General features: G+C 41.6%; 1 protein-coding gene across 2 annotated transcripts in view; it reads right to left on the bottom strand.

Annotated features, from left to right (window-relative positions):
- LOC119661728 (protein brown) overlaps window positions 1-18,797 on the bottom strand; it is a 198,863-nt gene extending 180,066 nt beyond the window's left edge. The window contains exons 1-4 of one of the 2 annotated variants that reach the window (XM_038071195.1): window positions 18,394-18,797; window positions 18,293-18,341; window positions 6,401-6,584; window positions 6,160-6,312 (exon numbers count right to left, since the gene is read on the bottom strand). In XM_038071195.1, coding sequence (XP_037927123.1) covers window positions 6,160-6,312; window positions 6,401-6,584; window positions 18,293-18,341; window positions 18,394-18,514 — 507 coding nt within the window. In that variant the 5' untranslated portion in view covers window positions 18,515-18,797. The remainder of the gene's footprint in view (window positions 1-6,159; window positions 6,313-6,400; window positions 6,585-18,292; window positions 18,342-18,393) is intronic. The other variant, XM_038071194.1, reaches the window with a different exon arrangement.
- Between the last annotated feature and the right edge of the window lie 399 nt (window positions 18,798-19,196).

Below are 19,196 nucleotides of genomic sequence, written 5' to 3'. Positions count from 1 at the left end.
GTTGACGGGTTTCATGTGGGATGAGGTATATGTGAAGAAGGGGTGGTTACCTTCTTTCAGTATGTGTTTGGCAGATTCGTAATCTGCCTGGGAAGTGGCGAGGACGTGGGTGAAGTGAATTGATGTCTTTTTTAGGGCTATGTTGTTAGGGATCGTGGAGAGGATTTTGGTGGTAATGTTCTTTGTGGTTGTGGGGTCAGCGCGTATGATTAAAGGCGGAAATTTTTCCTGACTTACCTCTTGTGTCTTAGGTTTGGCTCGTTGAACGGCTCGTGGTGTGGTTGAGGTGGTTGTTGTCGGTGTGTGGGTTGTTGTCGGTGCCGGTCGTACCGACTCGTCATTTCCTTGAGGGAGGTCCTCAGTTCTTGGACCTGCCTCCGTAGAGCGGCGACTTCGTCCTCGCCGTCGTCCGACGTTTCACGAGCCATGTCCGGCTCATGAGCCATGTCCGACTCGCGAGCCACGTCCGACTCGCTATCTTCTGGGGCGGATTCCCGACTGCCTTCGCTGTCTTCATAGGGGTGAACCCTTTTGGGTTCAGGATCCATCCCCTGGGGCGACAGTGACCTGTCGACCACCTGGCGCTTGGACATTGCCCCACACAATAACACTTCGCTCACTAACTGATTTACTCGCGGAGCACTTTAATGAACACGTCCGATCCGCTCGGACGCTTGACACCAAAATATCTACCATTACCTCTCCTCAAAAGCATACGTATTTATACTTAAAGTAAATGCCAGCAATACAAGTACACATATCTATATCCCATCGAACACTACCCACAAACTTAATTAGCATATACATATTATATATAATACGGGTCTGTCTCAAGTAATTCATACTGATATGCAAATAATTAAAAACAAGTCGGAAAACCGGAAGCTAGACGCTTCAGGTATGAAAGGTTTTGTGAATTTCTTTTATAAAGAGATTTGAGTGTGCATTTGTCCCATTAGCATGTAGCACGTAAAATATGCCTGCCTTAATAAGGACACCCCGGCTTTGCAACGAGGTTCACCAATTCGATATCCCTAAAATCTGTCTGGCCTCCTGGCCTACGCCATTGTTCCATCTTCTTTCTCCACCATAGATATTGCCCTTATAGACTTTTCGGATGGGATCTTCCTCGACCCGCCCACGATCGTGACAGTCATGGTACCGCTTACAGATTTCGTCGTTATTTAGGCTACGGAATCGTCCATCCTCATGTAGGGGGCCAAAAATTCTTCTGAGGATTCTTCTCTCGAACGCGGCCAAGAGTTCGCAATTTTTCTTGCTAAGAACCCAAGTTTCTGAGGAATACATGAGGACTGGCAAGATCCTAGTCTTGTACAGTAAGAGCTTTGACCCTATGGTGAGACGTTTCGAGCGGAACAGTCTTTGTAAGCTGAAATAGGCTCTGTTGGCTGACAACAACCGTGCGCGGATTTCCTCATCGTAGTTGTTATCGGTTGTGATTTTCGACCCTAGATAGGAGAAATTGTCAACGGTCTCAAAGTTGTATTCTCCTATCCTTATTCTTGTTCGTGTTTGTGTTTGACCAGTGCGGTTTGATGTTGTTGGTTGATTCGTCTTCGGTGCTGACGTTGCCACCATATATTTTGTCTTGCCTTCATTGATGTGCAGCCCGAGATCTCGCGTCGCCTGCTCTACCTGGATGAAGGCAGTTTGTACGTTTCGGGTTGTTCTTCCCACGATGTCAGTATCGTCAGCTTAGGGTAGTAGTTGGGTGGACTTAAAGAGGATCGTTCTCTTCGCATTTGCCTCAGCATTATGGATCACTTCCTCCAGGGTCGGGATAAAAAGGATGCATGATAGGGCATCCCCTTTTCGTAGACCGTTGTTAATGTCGAATGATCTTAAGAGTGATCCTGCTGCTTTTATCTAGCCCCGCACATTGGTTAGGGTCAGCCTAGTCAGTCTTATCAATTTCGTCGGGATACCGAATTCACTCAAGGCCGTGTACGTTTTACCCTGGCTATGCTATCAAAGGCGGCCTTAAAGACGTTGAAAAGATGATGTAACTGGTGTCTATATTCCAGCAGTTTCTCCATCGCTTGCCATAGAGAGAAAATCTGATCTGTTACTGATTTGCGTGGAGTGGATGGAGCTATCTGACCCAGGCGAATATCTTATAGATGGTCCTCAGCAATGTGATACCTCTATAATTGCTGCACTGCTTGATATCTCCCTTTTTATGTATGGCACAGATTATGCCTTATTGCCAATCGTCAGCCATTGATTCGCTGCCCCACACCTTGAGCATCAGTTGATGAACCGCTTGATGTAATTGGTCGTCTTCATATTTAAACAATTCGGCTGTAATTCCATCGGCTCCTGGTGACTTATGATTTTTAAACCGATGAAATGCACGGACTGTTTCTTCTATATTTGGTATTGGCAGTATTTGACCGTCGTTTTCAATTGGCGGGACCTCCAACTCGCTAATATTCTGGTTGTTCAGCAGTTCATCAAAATACTTATCCCATCGCTCCAGTAAGCCCATTCTGTCGGAAATCAAATTTTCCTCTTTATTTCGGCAGGATGAGCATCAAGGTATGTAAGGCTTCATCCTGCAGACTTGGTGGTAAAACTTCCGCGCCTGGTACGGTTGCTTCCTGTACTTTTCGAGTTCACAGACTTGTTGGTTCTCCTAGGCTTCTGGTTGTGAAGTCGCTTCTTCGCTCGCCGGAGTTGGCGATAAGCCTCCGTGCGTGCCCCCATCCTTTACGAAAGCAGCATTACTCTGTATGTAGCATTCTTCCGCTCTGTTGGAAGCTTACTTCATCATCAAACCAGCCGTTCCGACTGCTTTTACGGCTGGGGAGAAGTATGTTTGTTTGTGGCTGTATTTATGATAACGTTCTTCATATGATAGTGAAGATCATTTGTTGGTGCTTCATCTCCTGCATCCACTTCCCTTTTGTAGCTGCTGCGGAAGGGTGCGCTCCGGATGGCTTCAGTTTTGACTCTCACCTGATTGTCAGAGGGGATTCTGGGCGGTGTTGTTATTTGAGCTCGGAGCGCCATGGCAACCAGATAGTGATCCCAGTCTATATTGGCCCCTTATATATTCTGACTGGATTCCGACAATAACTAAAAGTAGCTTGAAGGACACATGTAGAAATAAGAACAATATGGAATGTACATACACATAAAAAATATAAAAGTCAAGTGTCGATCACATATCTAAACCAGCTAATATCTAAGTTTATGTATTATAGAAACGAGTCGGAATACCGCAAGCTCGCGCTTCGGGTTTGGGTTTTGTGCCCATCTAATGTGATAAAGTTCTACGCACATTTTCCCTTCGTATATAGCTACAAATCCAAGATATTCCTTCATATTTTCCCAAACTACAAGATATGTATAATATGTACACAGATATAGATATTATCCTCACCTTAAACAAACAAACTCCCGATTGTCGAATACTGCACATCGTAATCACATTTCGGATTTACTTCGTGCACAAAAGCATACATATGTCCATAATTAGTATCTATTTGAATATGCGTACGGCTAGTTAAAAGTAAAAATATATCTACTACACTACCCGGAAACTTCATTAGCACGTATGCACACATAAAGTAATTGATATTAATGTACAAATTTCTTGTGGCGGTGCCTTACAGAACTTTAAATTATCTTTCTCTTCTACTTACATAAAAATAAAGAGGTCGCGGGAACTTCTGTCCCCTTCATCACAGTTTCGGTTAAGATGCCAGCGTTTTGGCGGCGAAACCCAGAAGCGCGGTTCCTTCGGTTGGAGGCGCAGTTGTCACTGGCGGGCATCACACCGGACGTCACTAAATTCAACCATGCTTTGCTCAGTCTCGACGAGGAGTCAGTCGCGCTCGTTCCCGACGTGCTGAGGGAGTGCTGCTACGCCTGACTGAATTATCAGCTGATTAGGCAGTGTCAGTAAGTGAGACAGCTAAGCTGAATTACTTGCTGATGGATGTGACGCTTGGCGACCGCGCCCCCCGCCAGCTACTTGGGGAAATAAAGCAACTGGCAACGTGGTTGCGGAAGTTCGGAAAAGTGAGTTCGCTTCGGGATGGGGTGATATCTACCCGAAACACAGCAATAAGTTGCCTTACAGTGTAGAGTATTAGGCGTAGACACGGGCACGGGAAGACCGAACAAGCTTTTCTCTGAGCAGCTGACATTAGCAACAACAAGCCCCTTCCCCATCACAACTTATGGCTATAGGAAAATAGACGTAAGTCTAGGCTTGCGTATGACCTTTCCGTAGCGGGCTGATATCAGTAGTCCCATATTAGTTTCGGACTTCCTTTGCCACTATGGTTTGCTGGTGAATATGCAGCATAGGTCGCTGATAGATCCCACAACCTCACTCAGATCTTTAGAGAGAATTTCAGCCTGCTCACCAAGCACTCTTTCGATCGTTTTTGAATACGCGCATTCGTGCATTTCTTCAAAAATACCGCCACATTACTACCAAACGCTGTCTCCCTGAGCCAGTTAAGGATGATGTTCAGCACCAATTCAACACTACACGCCGTTTGAACAATTAATTAAGTAGGGTATATGCAGACCTTCTAACAGCAGTTGGTCGTCTCTGCTCCATTTGGTCCTAAAGCTAAAGGGTAATTGACAAACTTGTGGACCTTATAGACGTCTGAATGCTCAGACGATTCCGCTGCATTCTGTTCCAATCCACTTATACAGGACTTTCCTCATTATTCAACAAATTTTTGTATCTCCTCGACCTTGGATCTCGTCAAAACCTATCATCAAATTCTCAATTTGCACCCCTTTCTCACTCTTCGCATGTAAAAAGTTTAAAGTCAGCAGGCATGCTAGGAAGGAATTAGGTGTATTCCTTAAGTTAACATAGCGCTTCCACATCATTCATATTGATATTGTAGGCGCTTCGCAAGACTACAAGTACTACCTCACGATTATTGACAGGTTTACGCGGTAATCTGAAGGACATTACAGCACAGTCATATGCTAAAGACCTCTGTTGAGAGTGGATTCGCGCTTTGGTGTTTCCGCTCTCATCATCACAGACCAGGGAATGCAATTCGAACCTACACTTTTCTCAGAGCTCGGAAAGCTCCTTGAATTCAAACATCAGCGGTCAACCGCATACCACCCGGAGACCAATGTTGTGCTAGAACATTGGCATCGGACGCGGCTGAGGAGCCATCCTGGTCGCAGGGGCAGTCCTGTCGAGAAGTGGGCTGGGCTTCTCGGCGCATGGTTAGCATCAGGACGTAAGTAAAAAGTGTCTGCACGCGAAATATTGGCATCCTCACTGGAAAGACGGAGGAACTTGCAAAAGACCATCGGAAAAGGGGCATTGCTATCTGCGCTCTACAAGAAATCCGATGGTCTCGTGCCAAAAGCTGCAACATATCATAAAACGCGAAGCCGGTAAAAATGGTTATAAACTTCTCTTTTTTTTAGCACACACTCAATATAGTGTTAGCATTGCCATTTGATAGGTTTTCCATGACGAAGAGGGTTTGAAGCGCGCAATGAGGGTGGCCAGCGAATAGTCGATTTTGCGGACGCCATGGCTATGTAATTATGAATATATGGTTCATTGTCACATTTTCCCACATTTTATAGTCGAAACAGTAAAATGCAAATTGGCTATATTCTATTAAGACGTGGACATTTTAACACCGTCACTTACCGCAAAACCATTCCCTATGAGACCATGACACCTCAATATCGACTGTTGATTGCCGTCCTCCGAATGGAGCCAATAATAAAACAGCGTGAGAAACGCACTAACTCGCCGCGCATTAAATAGTGGCGATTTGGTGAGCAGAAAGAAAAAATTATCTCTCTTACGCGATTACCCACTATTACGAATGTGGAAGAATCGTGAAGCAAAGTTAAAGACATGGCCCAGAGCGGCCTATTCAAAACTTCGATTCACCACCAAGCCAGTTAAGCGGTACATTAACTCTGGCTTTGGAATGATGATGTAGAAACAAAGGTCCGCTAAAAGAAAAGCTTCTACCACAATTTTCCCAACGAAGCTGACCAATTGGCAAATTTGCTAGAATGCAAACCGGAAATCAAAGAAAGCGATTGCTGTAATCTAAGCGGTCCATTACAACGATCTTGATAAAAAGTAGGTGTTGGAGTTATGTTAACTTTGTAGCGACTTACCTCCTCTGCAAGTCCTAAGCGTCTCCTTTCTCCACTCGAAAGCTTTGCAACGATGGTAGTCGATCTTTCGTCTAGTCCCATCTTCGTAAGTAGAGCGTTCACTATTTGTCTCTTTTCAACTGTGGAAATATTTTTGCCCATCTTAAAATGGCACTGCGTAAAAAATATGTATGAGTTTGATTTTAATACATACATAATGATAAATTTATAATCATAGATTACTTGATCAATAAACGTTTACCATGAAAAGCAACTGCTCCACACTAGTAAGATTTTGGACGCTGATATCATATTGGGGTAAATAAGAAGTTTTATGCGCCAGAGTCCATCGGTCTGCAAGAATTCCATTCAAATATATTTTGCCAGTAACGTTTCCCCTTAAACGTTGTGAAATCGCCGCAAGTAATGTTGTTTTCCCAGAGCCACTGAAGATTATATAATAATACAAATTAAGTAACATTAACCAGTTGGGCTAAGATGTGGTGATAAAAAAAATGTGATACAAATTTAATGGTAAAATGTGGGAACAAATTCACCCCCTGCAAGCCGAATGTAGGATAAACTCGTGATCAGTTTGGATTATGAAGTTAATGCGGAATCGTGCTTAGCTTTTTTGTAATAAGTTTAATTTAGAAATAAGTAGATGATTTTGTAGTATTCAAGAAAAAGAATTTTTTTCTGCGTTTGATAGCTTAATCTAATTCGATATAACTGTCGGAGAGCCAGCATGGAACTAAATTACCCAAGGTAATCGGTGAATATTGAACACACAAGTGACATGCCTCTTTGCTAGCCAGGCTTCGGAATATAAGGAGATCCTTCTTCCGCGATTACAAAAATGCCTTGTTCACAAGTAATACAGAAATTTGCGCCAAATGCAAATATCGTGCATGAACAAATCTCACATGTATTCACAGAAATTTAAAATGTGGCCGCAAAAAAAAAACAAAGCAGGGGACCGGAAGCTTGACGCTTCAGCTATAAAAGGTTTTGTGTTTCCCTATGTGAGAAGCTTAATGCAGTTCTCCATTGGCTGACAGCATTGACTCAAGATTTTCAAATTACTCAGTGCTGTCAGCTTCAATAACCTGCCCAGAACTGAGCAAATTAAATATCTCGGGTCAATGCTATCAGCCAATGGAAAACTGGGTTTTGAAATTGCTTCACACATTAATGCGACCTGGATGAAGTGGCGTCCCACAGCTGGTGTTCTTTGTGATAGACGTATGAGCGCACATGTCAAATGTCTGCCGCTCTCTATAGTTATAAATGTTGGTCGACTATAAAAGACAATGAAAGGCGTCTTGCGGTAATGGAGACGAAGATGTTGCATTACACTGGTGGCGTGACACGTTTTGATCACGTCCGAAATGAGGATAAACGCGATCGATATGGAGTTGTACCGATCGTGGAAAAACTGCGTGTGAGGCGTTTTCGATGGTATAGTCACGTAATCCGCGCTAAGGTGAATTCACTTGCCAATATTGGTTTGAACATCGAAGTTAATGGTGAGCGAGCAAAAGGCCGGCCAAATCAACCGTGGCTTGATACGCTGGATGGCGATTTAAAACCTCGTGATTACATCCAGATCAGGCGTTTGATAAAATAAAATGGCGAAACCGATTGCCGACCGAAACCGACATTGCCCTCTAGCTTTTAGAAACCAATTTAAATAAATCATTTGATGAATAGCCCTGTATTGATAATAGGCAACCTCATACGCTTCACACTCTGAGTCTACTACATATTATTAGCAAATGCGAAGAGTTTAACCTACAACAGATATAAACAAATCAGAAAACCGGGAGCTTCAAGTATGAAAGGTTTTGTGTATTTCTTTTATAAAGAGATTTGAGTGTGCATTTGTCCCGTTAGTATGTAGCACGGAGTATATGCATATATTATGTGAAAATATCCACTTTCAAGTGATATTGACATTCAAAGTCTTGAATTTGCACAGAAGCGACAGGTTTGACCTATTATAACTTTGTTAGTAATAGTGTGATTCCACCAAATCTGGTAGGATCATGCTCCACGATGTATCCTACATTGCTGCATGATTCTTGAATGAACTTACGGGGGTTTTCCTGCCAAATACCAAAAATTATAGTAATGAACTATTATTAACTTTATTTGAACAGGTATCGGTATAGAGGGTATTTTGGAGTCTAGGCCTATAGTGGCAGTCTTTTGATTTTTTCAAATTTTTCAGTTTGGTAGTTTCTGAGAATGGGTCCGTTAAAGAAACAATCACTTTCAACCAAATGTCAATTATTCTCGTTAATTATGACGTTAGCATCTTATTTGTATGGCCTAGGATGCAGTAAATTCGCACGAAATTGATAAGTTAGAACTGCTATAACTTTGACACTAATAGTCGGATTTTCATGAAACTTGGCATGTGTATGGACGAGACTGTCTTCTATATATGTATTTTTCAGTAAATTTCTAAAAGTTGATAATATACTATTAGTAAGTTTATTTGAGCAGGCATCGGAATGGTACATATTTTGAAGCCTAGATTTCATCTAAGCGCACCACCCTGTTTTATCGAATTTTTAGGTTCGTTAGTTTCCGAAAATGAGTTCTGTCTCACTTTAAGTGCGTACATTTTGACTCCTCCCTCGCGCACTTTACAATTCACGAAGAAACTAATACCAGTTGTGATATTTCATTTGATACGCTACACGACTATATCCGGTGAAAAAATAGTTGAATCCCCCTTTTCATATATGGGGAACCCCCTTTTAAACTCCACCTAAATTCATTCATATTTATTTATAACGGATCACATCCTCATGATCAATGTAGCATTTGCGATAATTCTTGTTTATATCCGTGGGATTTCATAGTTCCCATCTGTCCACCAAATTTCGTTCGGCTAAATTGCGTTTTGGAGAAAAGTGCGTGGTTGTGCGTGCGTTTTACACAAAACCTTCAAAACAGTTGGACCGTGTGAGTTGCTGGAAATCTCCGGCCCTTCAGCGAATGGGTGATGGAAGGTCTATACCGGATCACATCCTCATAATCAATATATTATAGCATTTACGATAAGTCTTGTTTATATCCGTATACACAGGTTTCATAAAGGAAATTCATTGATATTTAACCTCTCAAGTATATGTTGAAGGTACAAGGTGGTAAGTTTTTTAAGTAAAATAATGCAAATTAAATTTGATATTTCTAGTAATAAAATTTTTAATATAAATGTATGTCGGGTTGAGGATCAGGAAATCAGTTAAGGGGTGCTAAAAAGTGACCGAAAAAAGGAAAACCAAAAAAAAAAGAAATACTGAATATTGGTAAATGCACTCTCTCGTTAGATCATCACTGGACAAGGCGAATGGAAAGCTGCAAACGTCGCAAACCAGCGGATACTACAAAAGCGCATCACATGTTCGAGCCAGGCATTGTCTAAGGCCACCTTGGCATTTAGATCATATATCACCATCACAATGTCACTTTTAGGAAGCCTCCTGTGAACCGCGTCATTCATAGGAAACATCTTTCTTCATTATATAGAAAATCTTTTTTGATACATAGCACTATACAATTGTGATGCTTCTTAAAATGGACCGGAATTTTACACTCTAAATACTGTCAGAAACCGGCTCCCAGGAATGAAAAGTGCGCCTAGCGATAGCTGCCAGAACCAACACGTCACCAAATTCGCGTCTACTACCGTGTGGTTTTTCAGAGTACAAAAGAGTAGTGCCGCAAGAGGAATATTCTCCAGATACCTATCATCTTACTGCGCTTGGGCTCAGAGTTTCCAGCTTACATCGCTGGAATTCTCGCTCGAGTTGGATATAACGAGTATGCTGGGTACTTTCGATACCCTTGCCGAATAGCGTGTGCATATTCTAGAAACTAATCATAGTCGGTTTTCGATAGCTAAAGGTCGTAGTCGTGAGCTCAGTTCCTATCCGAAGCCTTGTTGACATCTTGGTAGCAGTAAAGTTTCGAAATGTTCAGACTACTAGCCCTCAAATATCTATCGCCTCTTACGACTACTTACAGGGCATACAAATAGGCCAACCGTGGAAAACGAAACAAAATCAGCCTTTTTAAAATGATTGGAGTTTTCCGTTTCTCTTTGAAGCAGTGGTATTAACCTCTATTTCCTACTCTTAGTGTAAACGCGCACCGTTTTGTGGTTTCGTTAGACAAAGCACTTGTTTTATTGTCGAAGATGCCAAAAGTGGGGGAGCTTTCAATGGAAACACTAATAACAAGTCGGAAAACCGGAAGCTGGACGCTTCAGGTACGAAAAGTTTTGTGTATTTCTTAGTACGTTGCACGTAATAAATGCATATATTATGTGAGAGTATCCACTTTCGGGCGATATTGACATTCATAGTCTTGAATTTGCAAAGAAGCAACAACTTTGATGTATTATAACTTTGTTAGTAATAGTGCGAGTTCCACCAAACTTGGAAAGATCATGGTCCATATTATAGCCTACATCACTAGAAAATTTCGTTGCCCTAGTATGAACTTAAGGGGGGTTTTGCAGTCAATTGCTAAAAATTATAGTAGCATACTATTATTAACTTTATTTGAACAGATGTCGGCATGGACGGTATTTCGGAGGCCAAGTACCATATAGTGGCAGGCTCTTGTTTTTTTTCAGATTTTTTGGTTGGGTAGTTTCTGAGAATGGCCCCCTTAAAAAATGATCATTTTCAACCTCTCGCACTCTCCACCTTTCCAACAAATGTCAAAACTAAGACCGGATACTAACCGAGACCTTTAATCAAATTTGACTATATTTGATGAAAAGAAAATTTACACCCTTAAATTCGACATAAAAAAATGTAACTCACTGTATGCGTGAGCGTTTACAGTTCCCACCTTTCCACCAAATTTGGTGTCAATCGCTATAACCGTCTCCGAGAAAAATGCGTGTGAGGGACAGACAGACAGACGGACTGTTAAGAGTTGGCTAGAGAGGTCTGACACTTGCGGAGGAAAAAACGGAAGCGGTCCTCATCACCAAGCGCCGTAAAAGAAATTTTGCCCGTATTCCAACTGGGAATCGTATCATCACTTCTAAGGCTGCCATCAAATACTTGGGAGTGATGATAGATGGGAAGCTTAGCTATAAGCGACACGTGCATTATGATTATGAGAAGGCATCCACTGCAAGTGCGGCCCTGGCAAGGATGATGCTGAACGTGGGAGGGCCAGGGGGCCAGGGTTGTTTATAGCTAGGGTAGTGTGTTCGATCTTACTCTATGCAGCTCCATGCATTTAACGCTAACAAACTGAGTTCAGTCTACAGAAGAGCAGCCCTAAGGGTGTGCTCAGCATTCACGACTGTCTCAGATGATTCAGCAGTCGTCATCTCTGGAATGATGCCTATTGACATCTTGGCAGATGAGATGACGAATATATATAATGCGAAGTCTATCTCGCCTTTATCGCAGACGAAGAACGCCGAAATAGATGGCAAGAGCGTTGGGAATGCTCGGGAAAAGGTCGGTGAGCACGCAGACTCATTCCTGAAGGAGTAGTTGGAGAGACGGCACGGTGAGATTAATTATAATCTTACTCAGTTTCTCACAGGGCATGGAGGATATCGCAAGTACCTCTTCAGGTTTAAACTAGATACCTCACCCGATTGTCCAAACTGCGATGGAGTCCTAGAGGATCCAAAGCATGTATTCTTCCACTGTCCAAGGTTTGCGGAGGAAAGGAAGAACCTAGAGGAGACTCTAGGAGAGGTGCTTGTACCAGAGAATCTGGTGCGAAGAATGCTAACATGTCAGGAAGACTGGGATGCGATCAACTCCATGGTCGTATCTATCCAGAGCAAACTGCGAAAGGCAGAGGAGATCAGAAAAGCGCGGTTACGTACGCCGCGTAGAGACGAAAGGGGACCAAGCTGAAATGAGCTGGCTCCACCTCGTGAAGTAATACCGTACGGTGGATCTACGGGGCTTGGGGGAATCGGGTGTGGTTTTAGTGGGCAAGAATCCCAATACGCTGGCGTGTGCAGGCCAGTGTCTTTTGAAGATTTCCACCTCCTCAAAAAGAAAAAAACAAAAAAAAAGACAGACAGTAAACCGATTTTAATAAGGTTTTGTTTTACACGAAAAAGGGAACTCTCAAATTGAAATATCAAAGTTAGTGAAGTGTTCGCAATGAGCAGTCTAATGTGCTATTAGAAAGTTCAATGAGGCCGGCTAACAGATTGAAAACGGGAAGAAAGCATTTGTCCGCAATGTCAAGATTCTGTTAGGGACCGTAAAAACATTGTTTTAGCCTGTCGTGGATCTGTCGATAAATGTAAACGTTATTAATAATCGTACCTTAAGAAGACTTGTCGTAGTCGGTCTTAAGGGTAAGCCAGAATGAAACAGTCGTAAAATGCAAATTAATCACCAGGAATGCGCTCAACGACATCAACTTTACACGCAGAAAGAGGACGGGTGTCTATCTGAGTATTGAAATTTATAGATATTTTCAATAAAATTTTTTGAAGAGTTCCAAATTATCGTAGCTGGTAACTAAAATTCAAATCCTGCAACTTATAGCTGATGAAAGCTTATTTTACTTCAAACATATCCTATCTTATAAGCACCAATCAGTGAAATCCGACAATATTCAGGATAGTGAAATACCCATATAAAGTACATATTCGGAAGAAAGCAGTTTATCGAAAACATGTAGTCGTAACAATCCAGAAGATACCCGCGGACATAATTCTAATACGTAATGCACACTGTTACTTAATTGAAAGTACGCTGTCCGCACTTGGAGTCCGCCCGAGTCACGTGAAAACCTGAAACTTTCATACCTCCTTTTATTCGAAACTGAGTGACTTCTGCAATCGAAAAATTAGTCACTCACTGATAATTACGAATTATCAATTGATACTTGGCGATCAACTTTTAACTTATTCTATATGAAGAGTTGGTACGAAAATTGTGTGAGTTGAAAGTGAAAACATTCACTTTCAGGTTTTGTATAAAATAACTAATTTCACAAAAAAAACGGTTTTTTGTCTGTCGATTCGTCTGCCGGTTACCGGCTTATTGGAAAACGGCTGAATCTGCTACTTCCAATTATGATGGTCTATCAAGTTGTTGCTTCAAAAAGAATGCTAGAACAGTGTTGCCACTGATATTTTTGCGGGCATTTTGTAAATTTTGTACGTGCGGCAACATTATGTTTCTGGATTTTACTCCCCCAGAAATCCTCAAACACTGTATATTTTTTTCCAAGGTCTACAACCTACAAAATTGGGAGTGGCAAACCTAACCAAACCAAAGTCATCCCAGCTTATCATAAAAGGTGACTAAAAGGGATAAAAATTTGTATGCTAGCAGCCTAAAAATTTTGAAATGCTACCGACATGTCAAAAACGCGACGGATAGGGAATGACCTCACGACTACGACCTGTGGCTATCGAAAACTAACTATGATTGGGGATGTGTACACCTTTCTCGACAACGGTGCAAAACGTTCCCGGAATACTCGCTTTCTCTAACTCAAGCGAGAATTCCAACGTTATAAGCTGGACATTCGAGACCTAACCGAAGTAGAATGGTGGGAATATGGAAAGTATTCCTCTTCCTCTTGTAGCAATGTTCTTTTGTCTCTAAAAACCTATGTGGTAGCAGCGCGGTTTCTGTGGGCCCTTTCTTCTCTCTTATTTCTGGACATCCATATCCGTTTGTATTCTAACATTTCTTATCTTACCATAAACCATTCATGACTAACATCATGGTCCTAATTATATTTAGGCACCCATTTGATTAGGATTCACGAGTCATTAAGGTGTGCGTCTCCAGATTGCATTGATGACGTAACTCTCCCAATCCTCAAATGAAACCTGTCATCAGATTTTTATAAACATCAATTTCTTGTTACAATTTACAAGTTACAAGTCAATCCGAATAAAATTCATTGATATATGATCGTTGGAAGAGAAGAATCTGTACCGTAAAAGACCCGAAGTTGAAACCTTAAAGCATTTTTCTAAAAATTACATGTTTGAATTGTTGGTGACCAAAAATACTTGGAAATAATTAAACCCATCTTCCTCAAAATGAACAGGCTTATTACATCAAAATATAGCGCACAATTTTTTCCCATAAATAATAATAATAACTCCGCCGAAGCCGGTCCCAAGGCCACTTGTGAAAGGAGGAGGGATGGATAGCATCAGTCTCAATGGCTGTACGCCACCGCAGCTTCTCAGGGGGTAGGTGAGGAAAGCGCAGGAATTTTGCAGTCTTGCAGATTACTCACTGAGGAAGCTATCCCCACACCTGGCAGTTAGGTATAAAATGCAAATCCATCCAATGAGAAGAAGGAGAAATTTGAGGTCCGGTAAAGATAACCGGTGGGAGTCGTCTGACTTGGTGACTGGGTCGGGCTACCGTAATGGACAGCATGGCGTCGAAACCGCTAGTCGTGGGGCGGTTCGACGTTTAGACGCCATGGCGACCAGGAGCACGGCTACGCCTGCTGCAGCTGTTTCGCCACAATCTGTGGTGACCACTTCAGCAGGTTCGCGTAGGCAGCGGATGAAATGGGCTGAAGAAATGAACCTCTTCATCATCGGCTCCTACCACGAAATAACGGCGGGGCCAGGTACAACATCTTACCGCCCCTTGTTGCACCAGAGATTCGTCGAGCGTTTCCCGCAATTCGGGCACGTGACTGTGCAGCGAGTCGCAGACCAGTACCGCTTTATTACTCTCAGCGACACAATCCCGGTCACCATCAGGGAGCATGTTCCACGACGCACTGCAGGCAACAGGTTTAGTACTCGCCGAAGCACTCTTCTTCACCGTCCAGCTGAGATTTCCGCTGAGGTTCGGGACGAATTCCAAAGAGCGTGTATAGAATTCTCGGATATGGATCCTTTGCATATACCCCCAGGTGTTCCCAGGCTCTATGCATCTCCAGCAACTCCGAGAATTCTATCTCGAATCAATGATGAGATTGCATCTCGGCTGTGTGCTGATATGTCGCTGCTGCAACTACAATCACTTGTACATTGTGGTGCAGTTGCGGCTATCAGATTGCACAGTCAGCAGATTCGCTTTTGTGTTATTGGTTTGAGTGACCAGAGAGATCCACCATGGAAAATTCGTCTGGAACGTCGGTGGGATTCACTAAGGCAGTACCTTGCTAGACTGATTCAGATTAACACTGGCAATGCCAGCAGACGGGTGAAAAATGAAGTGCAGAGGGTTTACCAGAACTATGCCATCCCCAGTGAGATACCCGTAGTTGAAATTCTGGACACACTAAAACAGAAACTTTCTGTCATAGGAGTCGGTTACGACGGTATGGGGGAAGTCATTCCAGACGTGTCTAGAATGCAACATATGCGAGGAACCAGCGGAGCTTTTTCAGATCTCTCAACGAATCCCAACAGAGCGTCCAGATAATACAGTTCTCGATGACGAAAGCGAAAGTGTACTGGGGTAGACTTTGGAGGTTACCTGCCCAGCGGGGATCACCGCCGAAGGCACCCGCCATGCCAATACACCTGGCATGAATTTCGCGGATGTTACCGAAGAGGAAGTTCGACGAGCCATAAACAGCTCGAAGAACAGAAGGAGCCCAGGTCTGCATCGGGTGCAGAATTTCTGGTATAAAAAATTTACCAGCGTTCACAGTCGGTTGGCACGGAGTATAAATGAGGTCATGAGTCGGCCGGAGGAATTTCCATCCTTCCTCACTGCATGGATTACCTACCTTACCCCTAAGAAGGACACGGTGCAGGACCCCGCAGACACAAGACCGATTACTTGCTTACCAACCTTCTACAAATTCATAACGTCCATTATTAGTGGAAGTTGTAGCACAAGCAACTAGAGGCCAAAGGAACCTCTTTAGTTGCTATATCGATTATGCCAAGGCTTTTGATAGCATTCCGCATACTTGGCTAATCGACATCCTACATCTGTATCGCATTGATCCAAAACTAATAACGTTTTTGGCGACAGTCATGGAAGTCATATCACGATACAAATCCCCGTGCCACCAATGAAATTTAAACCACGACCTTCCGTACGACAGCCTTGTGCTCTAACCACTCAGCAATCCGTACACGGCTTTAAAATACTTTGCCAAATGTTTCGAGTCCTCTAGGTATGCTATAAAAAGTCCATTCTTTTATGATTCTCGCAGAATATTTATTTTGTCCAGCATAAATTTTTTAGAAAGTCGGAATCGATTCAATGTATTTGTGTCTGTCATACCTGATTTACTTGAAAACGGCTAAACTGATTGTCACGGAATTTGGGGAGAAGATGTGGTCTCTGAATCCCTTTTCATATAGCAAGTGGCGTCATTTTCTATTGGGTCTGAAGGGGGCTATAACACTTTTTTTCCTGGAATATGGTTATGTGGGACATCAAGTGAAAAGTCTCCATTAGTACTTTTCGAAAACCGCTTTGATATTGGGTGAAACATAGGGGAGTGAAAGCAAAATATTAAGTAATATTTTATATCCTTAGCTATATACAAATGGGAAAACGTACATAGAGAGTTACTCACATAAGATTAACACAAAACCTTTTATCAAAAGCGCCGAGCTTCCGATATTCCGACTTGTCTATAATGCTGTAATAAGCAATTTTATCCGTAATAGCATTTATAAACTGAAGGCTTCCTACTTCCCCTGTCAAATTTAACTGTAGGTTGTAAGTTAGCGTTGTCAACTTTTTGTACTGGTTTTCTCCACTCACGCTTGCTTGTAGCCGACTGAAGGGTTTCGAATTTGCCTTCGTCGCTGAACAAAACATGTTTCCAAAAGCTGATCGGGTTGTCTACCTGTTCCTCTGCGAATAACATCCGTTTCTCTTTATTTACTTTATTCACTCACGTTTTTCTCGTGGAGCAACCACGAAGAACACTATATCTTATTGTTCGTAGCACGGTTTCCAAACTTAGGCGAGAAACAGCTAAAATGCGTGCGGAATGCTCACAAGAGAAGCTCCAATCCGCACGCAGTTTCGAATGAATTGAAGCCGGAGTTATTGCACCCTTAGTAGCATTTAATTGTATTAATTTGATACCATACAATACAGGAAGATGCATAAATTGATTGGATAAATTCGATGATTATGTGCAATACAGTGATATTTTACATAATGAAAACCATATGATTAAATAACACTAAGTGTGCATATACCTCGGGCATAAATTCTATTTTTATGAATGGAAGCGACGGGACTAACGCAATTGAAATGAATAATTAGTACTCGCAACGCAAATGGTGCCTTCGGCAGTTCTCAAAACGAATTCATTCCCATTCACATTCGAAATAACAGTCGAAGACGAAAGGCCCCGCCATAATGCAAATGACATGAAGTGCCGACAAGCTATTATCTGTCACGCATCGCAAAGGTTCAATTTTCCGAATTTTTTTTTTTGTTGCCGCATTGCGCATCTGACTTGTATTTGCTTAATACAAGTCCGTAGAATGAATTTCATTTGACGGCTCTCTCACTCGCATGCACGCACTCTCCCCGCACTCTGCACTTCATCATTCATCATCTCCCGCACTAATACCAGAATTTCTTTTCACATATCCTATAATTTTATGTACAATTACCTAACTCAATATTTGCGGTGGTCTCAAACGTGGCGTATTTCGTTTAATTTGTCTGTTCCTCACTTCTTTTCTACTTTTCTATGTAAACTACGGAAAACTAAATATGAATTTCAGGAAACATTTGATAATGAATCACTTGAATTTAAGTATTATTTATTTTAGTTATCCTGTGTGTTGTATTTCTATTATATTATATAGACTTTGAAATATACATATCAAAGTTTCTTAACTTTATTAGTTTTTTATTCCTTACACCAATTTTACTTATAAAATTTAAAAAGATTTCTCAGTTTCATTAATTGAATCAATACTTTTGGGACTGACTGTATTGAAGAAGAAATGTGTCCAAATGGTCTACAATTGTAATTTTGATTACGAGTCCAGGGGAGAAGCTGAAAACTCTATATGTTTGAAGCACAGAGCAGTTTCTCTCCGGCTTATCTGGAATTATATTGGCGGAATATTCGTGTCTTGTAATCTAATAACATTGGGTGTATATCCCATTTTATTTTTATTTATAATATTAAGAATCTCCAAACCGAAACTCACCTCGGTCCTAAAATTGCTACTAAGCTTCCAGAATGAACTGAACCAGATACTAGAAGGAAGTTTAAGTAACATTTGTGTTCCAATAAAACTTAATAACTCACCATTTCGAAGAATTGTTACGACTTCTTTAGGTTTCTTCCAAAAACTGCTGGAAAGACCTCTGCCTTTTCTAGGAACTGAGTAGCAAAGATTTTGCCATTCCAAACTGTTGTTCTGCTGCATAATTTTCCCCAATTAGTAAAAACAAAATTAATCAGAATGTAGCGAACTGTTCCAAATACAACACCCAAACACTAACAGGCTTATAGTATGACTCTCCACGTCTAACTTTCTTTATCAACTAGACTATGATCTTGTCCGCTTTTATTATTTCCAATGAAATGACTAATAAAGAGTAAGTATTTATTTCTGTCGGTCAGGTCAAAAGTCACATTGCATTTGATTTTTCTAAAAACTAAACATACAAAACCAATAGGGAGATTTTCAATCACAGTTTCAAGACCACTGAACAAGCTGTGGAGATTTATAAAATTGACATACGATTGAACGAAAGGCACATTCGATTACTCAAGTTAATTTAATTTTCGAAGGTTTTGTGTAAAATCTTCTGTTTGTTGCACGAACTTTTCTACAAAACAACTAAACCAATCCGAACGAATTTTGGTGGACCTACAGGAATTATGAAATTCAACGCATACAGTGAGTGATATAAACTTACGTGGAGTTTAAAAGGAGCACCCACTATATTCAAAGAGAGGATGTAAGAATTCTTGTCACCAAAAGTAGTCACATGGGGTATCAAAAGAAAGGCCTCGATCAGTACTGCACCAGAATACAGGACAACAACAAGTGTCATCAAAATCCGGCAATTCGTGTCAAAGTTATAACAGTTCAAACTCGCGCG

The sequence above is a fragment of the Hermetia illucens genome, chromosome 1 (genome assembly GCF_905115235.1).
Source record: "Hermetia illucens chromosome 1, iHerIll2.2.curated.20191125, whole genome shotgun sequence".
Classification (NCBI taxonomy): domain Eukaryota; kingdom Metazoa; phylum Arthropoda; class Insecta; order Diptera; family Stratiomyidae; genus Hermetia; species Hermetia illucens.
This window is presented reverse-complemented; position numbering and strand designations above follow the sequence as displayed.